Source organism: Cynocephalus volans, chromosome 1 (genome assembly GCF_027409185.1).
Source record: "Cynocephalus volans isolate mCynVol1 chromosome 1, mCynVol1.pri, whole genome shotgun sequence".
Taxonomy (NCBI): Eukaryota; Metazoa; Chordata; class Mammalia; order Dermoptera; family Cynocephalidae; genus Cynocephalus; species Cynocephalus volans.
In genome coordinates, this window is record NC_084460.1 from 274,454,357 (window position 1) to 274,469,981 (window position 15,625).

Consider the following 15,625-nt stretch of genomic DNA (forward strand, 5'->3'; position numbering starts at 1 on the left):
TTCTTCACATGAATGAATATCATGATATACTTTGATGTAGCCATTATTGGTCTTCATTTCATAAACCATTAAAGTTTATTATTTCATTAACTTAGGGGGTAGTTAAGTCATTTGCCCTGGAAGGAAATTAGAAGACATAACCCAAACCCAGTTAATTTTTGAATCTTTTCTTGTTTACAATTGGGCTATAAAGATCCATCTGCAGAAACACACACATTTCCCTGTTTTATCCAACTGAATAGGACAAGTAAAAAGTGATAACTTCTAGAGCACTTTTAGTTGACTTTGATTAATTAACAATTTGTGGGTACAGATTTTCATCCCACTAATTTACTAGTAATCAGCACTTTCCCATCTCATTACAAAAGCATCATCAGACTTTATCAAAAAAATGTCTCACTGATATCTTTATAACTCTATCAAAAGGAGGAATATGGCTTAGATCAGCATGATGTATTCTTATGAATCTACAGGGGCATCTATGATTACCTCTGTCTTTTAAAAATATTCTTATCTATTTAATTATCTCAACAGAATTTGGCTAGGGCAGTTATCAAGCTTATTAGTTTTGTGGTTTCAATAATCTCCCTAACGACCAGGGCCTTTGTCATATTCAGTCATTTTATATTCTTTCCACTTTTCATGATATTTCAGAGATGATATGTCTGATATTCAGAACCATCAGAATTATAACGAGATTTTTGTTGTGGTTTTTGAGAATAAAGTATGGAGCTAAAGTATATTCTTCAGATATGTGAGATGCTAGCTGATGTCATTTGACTGGTGCTGTAATCCTATCTCTAAGTTATTTCTTTGCACTGGAGTCTAATTTGATGAACTAGGGTTTAAACTCAAAGAGTATAGGGTCTCTCACATTTGATGAATATTCCTTTTTAATGGACATTTTCTGTACACGATGGACTAAATGTTTGTGTTCCCCCCAAATTCATATGTTGAAGCTCTCATCCCCAATGTGATGGTATTTAGAGGCGGGACCTTTGGGAGGCAATGAGTTTTAGACAAAGTCATGAGGGTAGCACCCATGATGGGATTTTAATGCCCATATAATAAGAGAAAGAGACATGAGCTCTCTCTGTATGCACGTACCAAGGAAGATCATGTGAGGACATAACCGTAAAGAGAGCCATCACCAAGAACCTAACCATGCTGGCACCCTGATATCAGATTTCCAGCCTCCAGAACTGTGAGAAATAAATGTTTGTCATTTAAGTTACCCAGTCTATGGTATTTTGTGATAGCAAGCCTAACTGGCAAGGGCACTGTATTTTCCCATTTGTGGATTTTTCCCCTTGGTGGAAAAGATGAAAGCATAATTGAGTTGTTTACTCTTCTTTGGATTCCCTTACATTCCCTCCTTCAAGTACTAGGCCAATATTTTTATTCTTATTCTGTTCCAAACATATCATTAATATTTCTCATAAATATCATTTGTTCTGTACTTTGTGTTCTACAGTTTGTAGTTCTACACATTGTTTCATGTATTCTTTATATTCCTTTACAAATAGAAAAAATCTGATATGCAATATTCATAGAGCCAGGTTCTAGGATGAGTTTGTGTAAGCGATTCTTGAAATACAGAAGTCTCTTACTACATGTCTAGAAAACAAAACCATACTATTTGAGATTGATTACCTGGAATGTTTTATGTGCTTTTGACTGGCAAGAGAGTATACCTATATATCACTAATCTTTGCCTATGTTCTCTGGCATGTTAAAATTTATAAAAGGCATTCTATGATTCCTTTGGAATCTCTTGCAGAAGGCAGGTGTCTCCAGCTTATCCTAAATGAACCAAAACATTACCTGCTAATCTAAATAATTGTATTTTGCAACAACTACTGTCCTTAACCATGTGAATATCTTTCGATCTTTGATCCTGCTCTCTTTCTTTCTTACTTTTTTACTTTGCAATCTATGTGTATAAACAATCCCTAGGCATCCATTGTAGGTGTGTTGTCTTCTATCACTTAAATTATTTTAATTGCATAATTTCATTGTTTCTTTCTTTAAGATTGTTACAGAAAACAAACATCATTTTTACCCTCAGTTTGAATGTAGTGCCTGAACTTCACTGACTTAAGATAAAGTGCCAATATAATTTCTTTAAAATCTAAAAAATTATTCCACAAATAAAAAATGTATCTGGTCAACATTTAGTAGAATTAATGGCATTCAGAAATCAGCTATATTTTTTCTGTATTTTTATATTCACTAAAATTATTTTATTTTAGAAATCATGTTGCTCCTATTTGACGGAAGATTTTTGATTAAAGAAATGATTTTTTCAACTGATCAACAAAATTTATTGTATATCTTCAATGTGTTCAGCTCTCATCAACTCTATAGGAAACAGTGCTTAAAGAAATACTAGTTTTAATCTATCTGAAACTTTGTACTCATAAATGTCATAATTTATGAATTAAAAATAATATTTAAGAAATACTAGATTTTGAAATTTCCCTTCTTAGATTTAACAGCTCATAAAAAATTACATTCTATGTAAATTAACCTCAATTAAACCTAATGTAAAACAATAAATATTAAATCAATGCAACTAACATGTATTGAAGCTAAAAATAGATTATTATAGCCAAGGAATCCAAGAGTCATCCTTATATCCTAGTATGATTATATAAAAAATTGATAAAGAAGAATACATTTTATAATCAAATAGCTTTTAAACATTTCTTTTAGTATTACAATATGGGATGCCCCACAAGGTACAATTTTACAATCAGTTTGTCATTATAGTACAGGGAAAAAAACCCAAAAGATATAGCATGTACAATGTTGAATTATTTATTACATTAAGTTTTTCTAATGTAATCTCTACCTTCAGAAGAATGTGAAAGTCTGACCTCCTTTCACATAAGCATTTCAGTGTTTCAGAGATGCATCGGGTCATAGATGTAAGAACCCAGACTTGTGGTTTGAGTCCTGACTTTATAATTTTCTATTGTATGAACTTAGCCTGAGATATTTAAGCTGACCCTTCTCTCACTATCTCTTTGTTTCCATTTTCTCTCTCTCTCTCTTTCTCACACACACACATACACACACACACCACCCACACCACCACATACACACACAACACACATACACAAATACACATTTTTGGTCACCTTTAAAAATTTATCTTATGGGACTATTGCAAAAAATAAAAGAAATAAGTAGCAACAATTATATTGTTATTTACTAATGCTATGTAAGTACAGAAGAAATGTTCCATTGTAAATAGCTTTTATTTATAGCATGATTCTTACGTCCTGGGCTTGTAGAATCCTGCTGATCATCTCCCTGTGATAAATATACATCACTCTATGAAGCAAAGAATATAGGTTCTTGCTGACAAAGAATGTTTCGATCATTTCTCTCATCATTATTTTACTTACACTCCTTAACTGCGTTACTTTGAAGTTCTTTAAATCAAAATGGCACTTCCTTTAGTAAGATTGAATACATTTCTTTTAGAATTAGTCATATTGTCAGATACATATTGAAAAAAATGGCGAAATACTTATTCTTAATGCTTCCTTAAATGAAACGATGGCAGTTGTTTTTAATAAATGGATAAATAAGAATAACTTTATGGATCATCCATCATGTCTTATGTATTACTCCTATTACAAATTTGAGGCAGTTATCACCTAACATATTTTAAATCTTAATTATAGTAACAAATAACAAAACAAGTGGATTCATTAAAAAGAAAAATCTTATCATTTGGGGTCTCTCTTAAATTCAAAGTTTAAGGGACTCTTAAAGTTATATGTATATTTTTTTAACAGATGAAAATTCTTTGATATATGTAGCTATTAAAGGGTTGCTATAAATGATTAATAAAGTGACACATAGCTTTAAAAAAAATAACAAGAAGTCATCCCTCTGGTAGCTTTGGTAGTGCCTGGTGAGTAAATAGAGTGGCATTTTGAGAGAGAGCTGTCTGAAAACAAGGCTGTCCTGGAAATGTCTGTTTCTCATCTGTAGCTTTTCTTTTTTGTACCATCTGAGATTCTGTCTTTTGCATTTTTTTTTCACGATCAGATTCTTCTCGTAGTGCTTCCTTTTGCATTTGATACAAAATATGATACACTAACTGAAAAGAAAAAAGTACTAAAGGTATTGAATTTGGAATTTTAAAATATGGAATATTTGCATCTGAAAAGGAAATAACCCATAAAGAATGAAATATAGGAAATTTTGATAATATTTTAATTATATTCTTAACCTTATTTGTACTTATGAAAAATTTTAAACACAGACAGAAACTAAAAGGAATGGTCCAATGGATCCCAAATTTCTATCATCCACCTGCAATGATGATCAAACTTTTGCCATCTTTGCTTCATCTATCTTTCATGACTTTTTAAATGTGTTTCAAAACAAATCCTAGACATCACATCATTTCACACCTACAAACTTCTTGACAGAAGAGGTGAGAAAGCCATTTCTGAAAATCAGATCTGTGACTTTTCAGCGAGGACCAGATGTTGACAACATCCCAAATGAATGGTGATAGCACAAATTAAGCCAATCTCTAAATCAGGGATTCTCATCCTGTGTATATTCTCGGGTGTCAGAGAAACCTTTCAGACTCAAGAGAAGGGGTGTGGGCCTGGTTTAAAGAACTATATTCAATATTATAACTTTATATAAGAAAAATGAGAAATATATATCCTAAAAGCTATAGAAAAGTCAGGAGATAGTTAGGTTTTTAAAAATGTGTCTAAGGATTTTTAAAAAAGATGAAAAATCAGTATTTTATTTTATTTTTCCTCAGTGAGTGATCCTTAGACTTTCTGCATCAAAATCATGTGGAGTATTTTTTAAAAATACACACAGCCCCCAGACCTATGGGATAAAAATCTCTAGTGAGAAGACCTGATATTCTGCATTTTAATAAGCTCCAGACTGATTGTCTCATTTATCTGTAGCTTAACTGCAGAGAAATAAGAGGGGGAAGATGAGTGGTTCCCAAACCTTTGACCACAGTGTGAGGTTAGGCTGGCTGCATTAGAATCTGCTGCAATGCTTCACAAGGTACAAGTCCTTACACCCCCACCTCCAGAAATTCTGGTTCTGAAGGTCTGGATGAGATTCAGGAACTTCCAGGTAATTCTGATACACATTCAGTTCTGGAAATCCTGGAATTCAATGATCAGCCTCTGAGGTCCTTTATAACTCCAATACTCAGTTATTCTTTGCATTGTAACTGAGAGAAGGTTTTTGCTTTCACCACAATGCTGTCCTTAATATCAATTTATTACAACAGACCTGAAACTGCACAGTGACTGCATCTTCCATAAAAACAGAAGTTGGCTGTTGATTACAGGAAGAATTATTTTAAATATACCAAGAGCTCTTATCAGTGTTCGAGAGAAGATCTGGTAGTGAAATGATCAGACCCTACATTTAAACAGCTAGGTAAGACCCTGCATCTTCATGTGCCATGTGTCACCAAATTTCCAAAAGCTAGGATGTTCAAATCAAGCATTAGGGTGGAGAGGAAGGAAGTGAAGATGAGGAGAAAGTTTTCAAGCCAACACTATAGAAAACATACTGGTATATCTTTGAAGTTCTTTTCAATTCTGTGATCCATTACACTCTCTCTCTTCCATGCCTCCACCATGGCACAACCCCTACAGGTTGCCACAGCTTCGACGACCATCTCTCTCCCAATCAAGATGGTGGAAAAAGCAAAAACGTGGTGAATCTTGGAGCAATCCGACAGGGCATGAAACGCTTTCAATTTCTCTTAAACTGCTGTGAGCCAGGCACAATTCCAGATGCATCCATCCTGGCAGCCGCTTTGGATCTAGTAAGTTGTTGGAAGAATTTGCCTATCCTGTCCCCCATTCCAGTAAATACCATTAACAGAGGTAAGCACAAATGCCCAGTCCTAACCCTAAGTGTGAGTTATGATTTTTTCTTTCTCAGAATTAGTGGTAAAAGGGGGAAGAAAGATGGTGAGGTGATAGAAAAAAAGAAAGGGGAACAAATCTTAATAAATATGCCCTGTGAAGTAGAATGTACAGCAATGTGATAAAAAGTATGTGGGGGCTCTTGAGTAAGACTACCTGTGTTAAAGTCACTCAGACATTTACTAGCTAAACCTCTATTAAAATGAGAATAAGAGTGATCATAGTACTATACCTGCCTTCTAGGACTAGTGGAGGATTAAGTAAGATATTAAATATAGAGCCCTCATCACAGTGCCTGAGATATAGTAACTGCTCAATAGAGTAGGCCATTATTATATTATTATTAGTCTCTGTTTGCCATGTATCAGTCCTTTGTACTGTCCGAGTCTTGGTTTCCTTACCTATCCATTAAAGGAAAAATATGAAGCAAGGATCAGTTGAATGCATTGCACAGATGTGCTTTAAACATTGTATGCTATTATATACATGTGAGGAATTAAAGAGTATAAAGTGGATCTTATTTAGAAAGTGTTTTTGTTTTTATCAGGTAAACTAGGCCCACATGTGACTTTTGAATTCAGCCTCTCAATTTCCTTTATTTACCTTCTGGTTTATAAATTCTTCATACACAGTATTAACAATAGGTACAAAATAGCAAGTAAACATCAAGAAACAAAAGTCTTTTATTTTTACTTCTTAAAAAGAGAAACTAAAATAGATTTTTATTATAATGGAAAACTTTAAGCCTACCTGTAAATAATCTCTTTTCCAGATTTTATGACTCATGAATAGGTGACTACTGTGTTACTCATATTTTAGCTTGGAAAATCATCCAAACCTTATAATGTAATTCATGAAATCTCTCTGTGGCATTTGCAGCTTTTCCTCTTAGGCTATTTAGTGACCAGCAAGGTATGTGGCTTCACTTCAGCCTGACATATAAATACTACTTATAATCACCCAAAATGATGGCTTGTCATTATATAAGGTTTTCCAGTCAGTTTCCCATTGTCAATATTGGCCTTTTCAAATATATTTTTTTTAATTGCAAAACTCTCAATGTGTATTGCTGTATGCTATGGTGACTGGAAAATGTAGACAATCACATGTCTTCAAGAGAGCTGGGGCTGGTGGCAATTAAGCCATCAGAGAACAATGAGATGCCTGTCTAAAGCAAGAGAGCTTGGCAAGGCAAGGAGCCAACCCCTTGTTTTCTAGGTGGGAAAGTGGAAATTAGCCCGTCACTCCTTTGAGTCATGCATGGTTCTTCTTAATCACATCTTGATGTGTTCACAAAGGAGCAGATTAAAATAAATAAATGTAACAAACTCGTAAGAAAAGACAAACAATTAAACACTTAAGAAATGGATAAGTATGTGAACAACCAATTCATTGAAAATACCAAGTCAGTAAAGTATGCCTCATTTTACTTGCAAATTTTAAGAAATCCTTTGTCAATTTAATTTTTTTAATTAAAAAAATTGATTAAAATATCCATAAATTTCTACTTTATGACCATCAGATTTGCAATGATTAGAAAGTATTGATAACAGTATGTCAAACAGCACTACACAGTGTTGGCACTGGCGTAAGCAGCAAGATTTGATCAGGAACAGCAGGAAATCTTACATTATTAGCAGGGTGGTAGTGAGACACCAGTAACAGGGAGTCGGGCATTCCTCCGTCCCTCCCTGAGTAGTAACTAATTTTGGACTGTATATAGCTGGGCGAGGGGCACAGTTCTTTACGTATCAAATATATCAAATGGCAAAGGCAGTAGAAATAAAAAGCCTAAAGTTGATGTGTCTTAGAAGACACTCAGCATACTCACCTATAATAATTAATTAACTCAACGAATGTCTGTTGAGGGCTTCCTTTGTGCCATGGTACTAGCTGATAATGATAATGCAACAGAACTCAACTGGAGAGGTTCACCTGTTTTTCACTTTTCCCAATGAAGATTATGTTTGTATAATGATTTATTTTCCAGACTTCTTAGTGTATGACATTATGAGGTTGATAAACTAATGATTAATATTCATTGTGTGCCTACTGTTTTTCCCAAGGGAAAAAAAACTGAAATTCAGAAAGACCAACTAACAGGCCAGGACTACAAAGCCAGCAAAGAATATAACCAGATTGGAACCTAGGTCTGTCTTCAAAGCCCCTGTATTTAGTATTCCTCCATGCTGACTCTCTTATTAAAAATTATCTGAGATTACTTTAGGAATTTACTTTAAAACATGCTAAAATAATACATGCTGTTTTTTATACCTGATAGCTTAAATGTGGTTAAGAAAATAAAGGTAACAGAAGCTAGTTGACAATTGTTAAATACACAGTAGCCACTGTGTATTGCTACTTTACAGATGGTTTAAGCCAAAGTACTCCAGAGGTACTGTCATGTCTATCTTTGTCTCAATCCCAAAGTCACAGCTACTTTTGGAAAATTACTAGACAAGTGAGAAATTAAATTTCCAAAGCAACTGCTTAATGAGATTAAAGAAAATTCTAATAACAAATCATCTTATTTCAACTTGCTGAAAAATTGAGTGAAAAATATAGGCACAGCTTGCCATACAAATTGGAAAATGATAGGAGAGTAGTGTTGGGGCAACTGTTAGTCAAATAAACACGTGATGAGAGTTGACAGACTGTTCTTCCTCTGGGAAGGTCTAGGCTCCGCATTCTCTCAGAGGTCATGAGTCGAAATCCCCACGCGCATGTGTATCTATCAAGCAGCTCTTTTCATTCACACGTTTTCCACGTGAGAGAGCAAAAGCCCCAAGAGCTGAGGTGAATTTGTTCAAGGTCATGTAAATTAGTTGGTTCTAAAACTGAGATCACAGCAAATCTTCTGCTTCCATTCAGGACTTTTAGCAACACCATATGCTTTCTCTGTAACAACAACAACAAAAAGATTATTTTAATAAATCAGAATGAGTATCTCTTGACACATAGAGAATATACTTAAATGTATATGGTCTCCTGCAATAAAGAAGACTGTGAATGATTATTAGTGATCCGAAAAGCATTTGAATCTTTAAAAATGTTCCTTAGCACATGAATACATGATGAATTTATAATAGGAAAATACAAGATATTTTCAACTTTAAAAATTCACACCACACATTCACTCTTAAAAGTGGTGATTCTTAACATTTAGGGACATAGACTCTTTTAGAATTGGATGAAAGTTACGGAAATTCTCCCAAGAAAAGTGTACTTAGACAAAATTTGGCATGGAATATCAGAAAGTTTATGGACTCCCCCCAAAACCTATCCATGAAACCAAAAACGTTAAGAAGTCAACCTCAATTGATGCATTATCACTGACAAAAAGAAACTTTTCCATCGACTAATTGGAATTACCTTATTAATATTCATTGATGATATAAAAACAGAAGGAAATCTGTCATCATTGCTTCCTACATGGAAAGCTTTTAGGATCTATGTAAGATATGTGGGCATGGGAGAAACACAAGTCTTGTCACGAGAGAGCAGCGCACTTACGGATTTGAAAAATAACCCCAATAGATCCAATTAGTACGGACTTCTGAATGGAGATTATGTTTAGAGGAATATTGATAAACACCTTGATAATCAAGTCTCTTGTGTACTGGGATTTTACTCCCTTTCATCAAATGATTCCATACCTATCTGATTTCCAGCAGTTATGCTGCTTACAGATGTGATACGGGAGTTTCCAGCTATAGGTACACTCAATTCCTGACTGGAACTTGACTCTTACCATTAAAATGGGCTGGATCCCATAGAAAACTTAAAACTTCTTTTACTTCACCAAAATAAGGCTATGACTTACCAGACCACTAGATTTTCCTTTATTCTTTTTCCATGAAACCTACTTTGGCCCTGCTTGACCTTCTCAATCTCATAAACCTCATGGTAAGAAACAAAATAAAGGTGGGTTTGATGCTTAAGCAGTGTCTTTTGAGCCTCAAACTAAAGAGGCATTTTCTGATTATTGTGGAAGTCCACAGATGGCGTAGCTCTTTGTCACTAGACTGGATTCAGTGGGGGCAGATGTACAGGGGGTTCGAGCAGTGGGTAAGGAGTAGAAGTTCCTTTTATATGTGACAGTCTTTGATTCTAGGTCAAGACCAACCAGTGTGCATAGTTCAGAGGTCAAAATTCCAGAGGTCAGAATAAGTCAAGGCTTAAAGGAGCCCAGTGGTCACCATTTATCAGGCAAAGAGGGAGATGAGAATCCAGGTAGACCTGGTTGGTTGAATAAAAAGCCATAGGTAATGATGGTGGTGATGATGATGATGTTGATAGTAGTGGTGAGGGCGGTAGTGTTTGGCAGAGGTGGTGGCAGAGAATAATATCAGTAACATTTTCATTACACTTGAATGAAAAATTTATAAAGCACCTTCACATTCATTATTTTATTTGCTACTATGAGAGGAAAGGATCAAGCCAGGATATGATCCCCAGATAAGGGCACACTTAGAATCAGTTTCTCAGCTATGGAAAAATGAAGAACTAATGTCCTATGTGCTGGAATCAAAGTAGCATTCAGTGTTTACTGTCGTGTTTACAGGCGTGACAACTGCAGTTGTTTGTAACTATTGATCTGGGTTAGGAGTTAGTTCCTCAGGATGGCACTAACCTTCACAGATGTCTTCTGTGAAATATGTTTTTAACTCTCATTTTCTCTGTCTTTGGTTTCATCCTAATATCTGATTCAAATGCTTCTTGTCCTTCAGGAATGCCTCAGTTTTTAATATATGTTAAATGTTCTCCAATGCATTTATGGTTTTACTCACATACATGTGTGTAATACAGATAGATAAATATGAATATAGAAATAGATGTAGATGTAGATATAGATAATATAGTTAGATATGTAGATGAGGTACAGATGCAGATACAGATACAGATATAGACTTAGATACATAGATATAAATATAGACTTAGTTATAGATTCTGCTATTTCATCAGATGAGATTTGGGGGAGGAGGGGAAAAAGGAATATGCTGTTTGTCATCATATTCCAGTCCAACATTTTCTCTCACTTCACTTTTATTGTTTTGTTGCATTTGTTTTTTAAGTGCCACTCAAATACAATTTTTGCATTATGCCATAATTTTTATTTTAGAATAATTTTATTGTTTTATATCCTTAATCATATAATTTAGATGCGATTTTTTTTTCAAGTTTGCAGTTTTCTTCAGAATTAAAATGTATTGTTAGATGAAAGAAATACTAGGAGGTTTTTGTTTTAAACAATCCTTTTGTCGTTATTGCTTTGACCATTAGGTTTAGGGATAATTTGTTCAATTTTAAGTTCAGCACAGCTCTTCCTCACAATTTTTCTCTTTAATATAAATTTATGAAGTGCAACTGTAAAGTATTTTTAAAGACATGTTCTAGAAATAATTCATTTCTTCTCCAAGTTTACGTAATTTGACAACACAGAATAAAAAAATTAAACAGTTCAAACACAAGGCACTTTGCCTGTTTTTTATATATTTCAGGTGAAACATTTCAACTTTATTTATCCATTTAAATTTGTAACATGTACAGACAGTGATTTCTAATTTACTGGTAACTTATTGGCATAAGTAACAGTAATAATAATGTCAGTGATTTTAGGAACAATTTCAAGAATATAAAAACATCAGTGAGATCATAAAATTCTCCCTGGCCTGTAGATGAAGAAAATCTAATTCATGTTGAATTATTTAGCCTCGTAAATAGATAGCTGTAGGAGGAGTGGATATATATTTTTTTATCTAAACTAGGACACTTCTAAGAGTGAAAGGGAATGTTACCAATAATTATACAAGGAAAAGAGCTAAACTGGTATTCTCCTATGGAAAAGACTTTTGCTCACCGTAGATATAACTCACACTTTCAGGTTCATTGCATCAAATCTAATTCACATTGGGGCTTAACATCACAAGACTATTTGGTGATCAATGCCCCTGTTAGTACTATAGTCAATACTAGTTCATTTTCTGTTTTTTACAATGCATCATCTCCCAGTTGTAGCTTGTTTTTTTCCTTCATCCCTTTTGGTGTATTTTAATGAAAAGAATATTTTGACCTAATATAACTTAATTCATCAAAATCTTCCTTCGTGGCTGGCACTTTTTGTGTCTTTTAAAGAAATTCCACGGTAATAAAGACATTCTTATATTTTTCTCTAAAAATATTAAAGTTTACCTTTATGTCTTTAACCAGAATGTACTATGTGAATAGTATAAGATAGGAATTCATTTTCTTTATTTACCTTTTTCACATAAATAATAATTATCCTAGTTCAGTATACTGACTAGTACATGTATTCTTCTCTGAAGTGCAATGTCATCTTAATCATATGTCAAGTTTCCACACATGCATGGGTGGAATCCAGGGTTTTGTTCTATTTCATTCCGTATCTATCCTGAGTCAATCTACTCTATCTCAACAGTCAGAACTTTAAACATCATCTATGTATTCTTGGCTCTTTGCTCTTCCATGTGAATTTGATAGTTGGCCTGCGAGGTTTCGTGAAAAAATCTTTTGATTTATTCTTAGAGTTACATTGAGTCCACAGATAAATTTAGAAATAATTGAAATTCAAATTGAAATTCAAATCTGAACCGATGATTCAAAAGTTCTATTTTTTCCTGAGATAGTTAAGTAATTTTACTTTTTACAGAAATTTGTCAATTTTGCCTATACTTTTTTTCTTTTTTCTAAACTGAGCATGTAGCTATAAATTTCCCTCTAACTACTACTTTAACTGCATGCCATAAATTTTGGTAGTAGTATTTTTGTTATAATTTATTTTTAAGTACTTTCTAATAGGTTTAATAATTTTATTTTTGACCCATGGATTATTTAGATATGTGATGTTTCAATTTATAAATACCAGGATTTTGTTAGATAACTATTTGTTATTGATTTCTAACTTCATTTCTAGATACTGGTTCTTTGGAATTAATTTAGACTTGCCTTATGACCTAGAATATTATCACCTTTCATAAATGTCCCATGTGTGGTTGAAAAGAAAGTGTATTCTCCAGTTGTTGGGTACAGTGATACACACACACACATACACACTCACACATATATCTATGATCAAGCTTGTTAGTTGGGTTATTTAAATCTTTTGCATCCTTATTTTTTCTCATTGTTTAACCCATCAATTACTAAGTTAGTTTTGTTAAAATCTCCCATTTATATTTGTAGAAATGACAATTTTTGTTTTATTTATATAGAAGCAGAGGGATTTAGAAGTTTTACATGTTTCTGATGATTTGAACCTTTTATCATGATCAGGTGGCCCAGTTTACTTCTAATAATGCTTCCTGCCTTAAGATGTATTTTTCTCTAATGCTAATATAACTACAAAAGTTTCATCAGGTTAGCATTGGCCTGGTATGTCTTTTTGTCAATCCTTTATTTGCAACTTTTCTGTATCCCTGTGTTTTTGGTGTGTATGTTGAAAAAGAAACATATTTAAATTTTTTATACCATTTAAATTTTTCCTTAAAAAAATTAGTCCATTTGCATTTGAAGATCATGATTTCTGGTATATTTAGATTCACTTCTGCTATCATTTGCCTATTTATCACATTTTTCACTATTTCATTGTGTATGTGAATATATATGTGTGTGTTCTTGTTTTTATTTCATGCCTCCTTTTAGATGATGTTAGAGTTTGTTTATTGCTCCTGCTTTGGTGTGGTTTAGCATTTTTAAACTTTTGTTTACTGGTTTTGAGTGTAATATATTCTCTTTATATTTTTAGAAATTTCGTACATATTTAACTAAAGAAAGTCTAAAGTTAAGGAATTTCTTTACTCTTCTCAAAAAATAAGGGGGTTTTAACCCCAACTGTTGTTCAAAATTTAATTTTATTTCTATTTTAACATTCACAAATTAGACATTATTTTTATTGATTGTTGGGAAAATGATTTTTAAATTTACCCAAAACTTTAACATAATCTTTGTTCACCATTTCTCCTGGCACCTTAGATCTTCCTTATAAGATCATTTCCCTTCTGAAATATACCTTTCAGAAGTGTATTTAGTGATAATTAATCGGCAGTAGCTCTCTCAGCTACAGTTTTCTTGAAAATATCTTTATTTCGATCTCACCTTGAAGATACTATTGCTGGAATTGTAATTATAGGCTGATATTTTCTTTCTGTACTTCAGAGATATTACTCATTCTTTTCTGGCTTAATAGACATTCCTTTCTTTATAGGTAATCTTCCCCCACTTCCCTGCCTCGTTTGCTTTTAATATCTTTTCTTTATTGTTGATATTTTGCAGTTTCACTAAAATGTTTCTAGCATATTTTTCTTACTTAAGATTTATTAGGCCCCTGAATCATGTGATTGGCATAATATAAATACTCTGGAAAATTCTCAACTATCTCTTCAATATTGTCTTTCACTCTTTCACTAATCTTTATTTCTAGAAATTGAAAAGGTATATGACAGATCTTCTCATTTTATAGTCTGTTTTTGATAACCTATCTTTCATGTTTTTTATTTCTTTGTTTCTTTCTATTCTTTATCCTGGGTAATTTTCTCAGCTATGTCTTCCATTTCACTTTTTCTCTTTTCAACTGTGTCTGATCCTATGTCTCTTAACCAGGAACAATTTTGCCCACCAGGAGACAATTGGCAATGTGCAGAGGAATTTTTGATTGCCACAACTTGGGGATTGCTACTGGCATCTGGTGGGTAGATACCAAAGATGCTGATAAACATCTCATAATGCTTAGTTCACTCTCTACAAAAAAATGAATCATCTGGTCCAAATGGTCAATTGTATTGAAGCTAGAAAAACCTGATCTAATATGTGTTTTAGTCTATTTTGAGTTTTAAATTTCAAGTACTACATTTTTTATTTGTAAAAGTTCTATGTAATTCTTGTTTTAAAACTGCCTGGTCAACTTTGATAGTCTAATTTCTTCATCATACTTTCAATACCCATATTAATCTTTAAATGTATTTGATATACCATGATTCCAATAACTGCAGTCTTTGTGAATTTGATTCTACATTTTGTTATTTCTGCTACGTCTTGTTTAGAATGGATTATTTTCTTCTTCAAAATTTGTTTTTTGAATTGAAACATAATTGATTACACATATTTGTGGGGTACAGAGTTGACTATCATATTTGTGTACAATACGTGATGATCAAATCAATATTATTAGCATGTAATTACAAATTGTAATCTTTCTTTGTGTCTCTTACCCAATTACTCCCTAACCCCTTTTCCCTTCCCTCTTTCCCACTTCTAGTAACTATAGGTCTATTCTCTCCTTCTGAAAGTTCAACATTTTATTATGGTCTTTCTTTCTTTCTTTCTTTCTTACTATCTCTTACGAGTGAGGATTATTTTCTTTGCATTTTTTTTTTTTTTTTTTGGTGGCTGGCTGGTATGGGATTGAACCCTTGGTGTTATAAGGCTGTGTTATAACTAACTGGCTTAACCGGCCAGCCCTTTTCTTTTTTATTTTTAAGATGAGCTTGCTCCTTGGAGCGTTTTCTATGGGAATTATTTTAAAAGCAGTGTTATTCAATGGGCCAGCAACATCAACATCACCTGTGAGCATGTTAGAAATGCAAATTTTGGGCCGAGCCCGTGGCGCACTCGGGAGAGTGCGGCACTGGGAGCGCAGCGACGCTCCTGCCACGGGTTTGGTTCCT

At 33.4% G+C, this 15,625-nt stretch overlaps 1 protein-coding gene across 3 annotated transcripts in view; it reads left to right on the forward strand.

Moving 5' to 3' along the window:
* The window catches only part of UNC80 (unc-80 homolog, NALCN channel complex subunit), a 207,725-nt gene that overhangs the window by 61,783 nt on the left and 130,317 nt on the right, over nucleotides 1-15,625 (forward strand). For all 3 annotated transcript variants that reach the window (XM_063092340.1, XM_063092339.1, XM_063092341.1), the window contains exon 22: nucleotides 5,667-5,839. In XM_063092340.1, coding sequence (XP_062948410.1) covers nucleotides 5,667-5,839 — 173 coding nt within the window. The remainder of the gene's footprint in view (nucleotides 1-5,666; nucleotides 5,840-15,625) is intronic.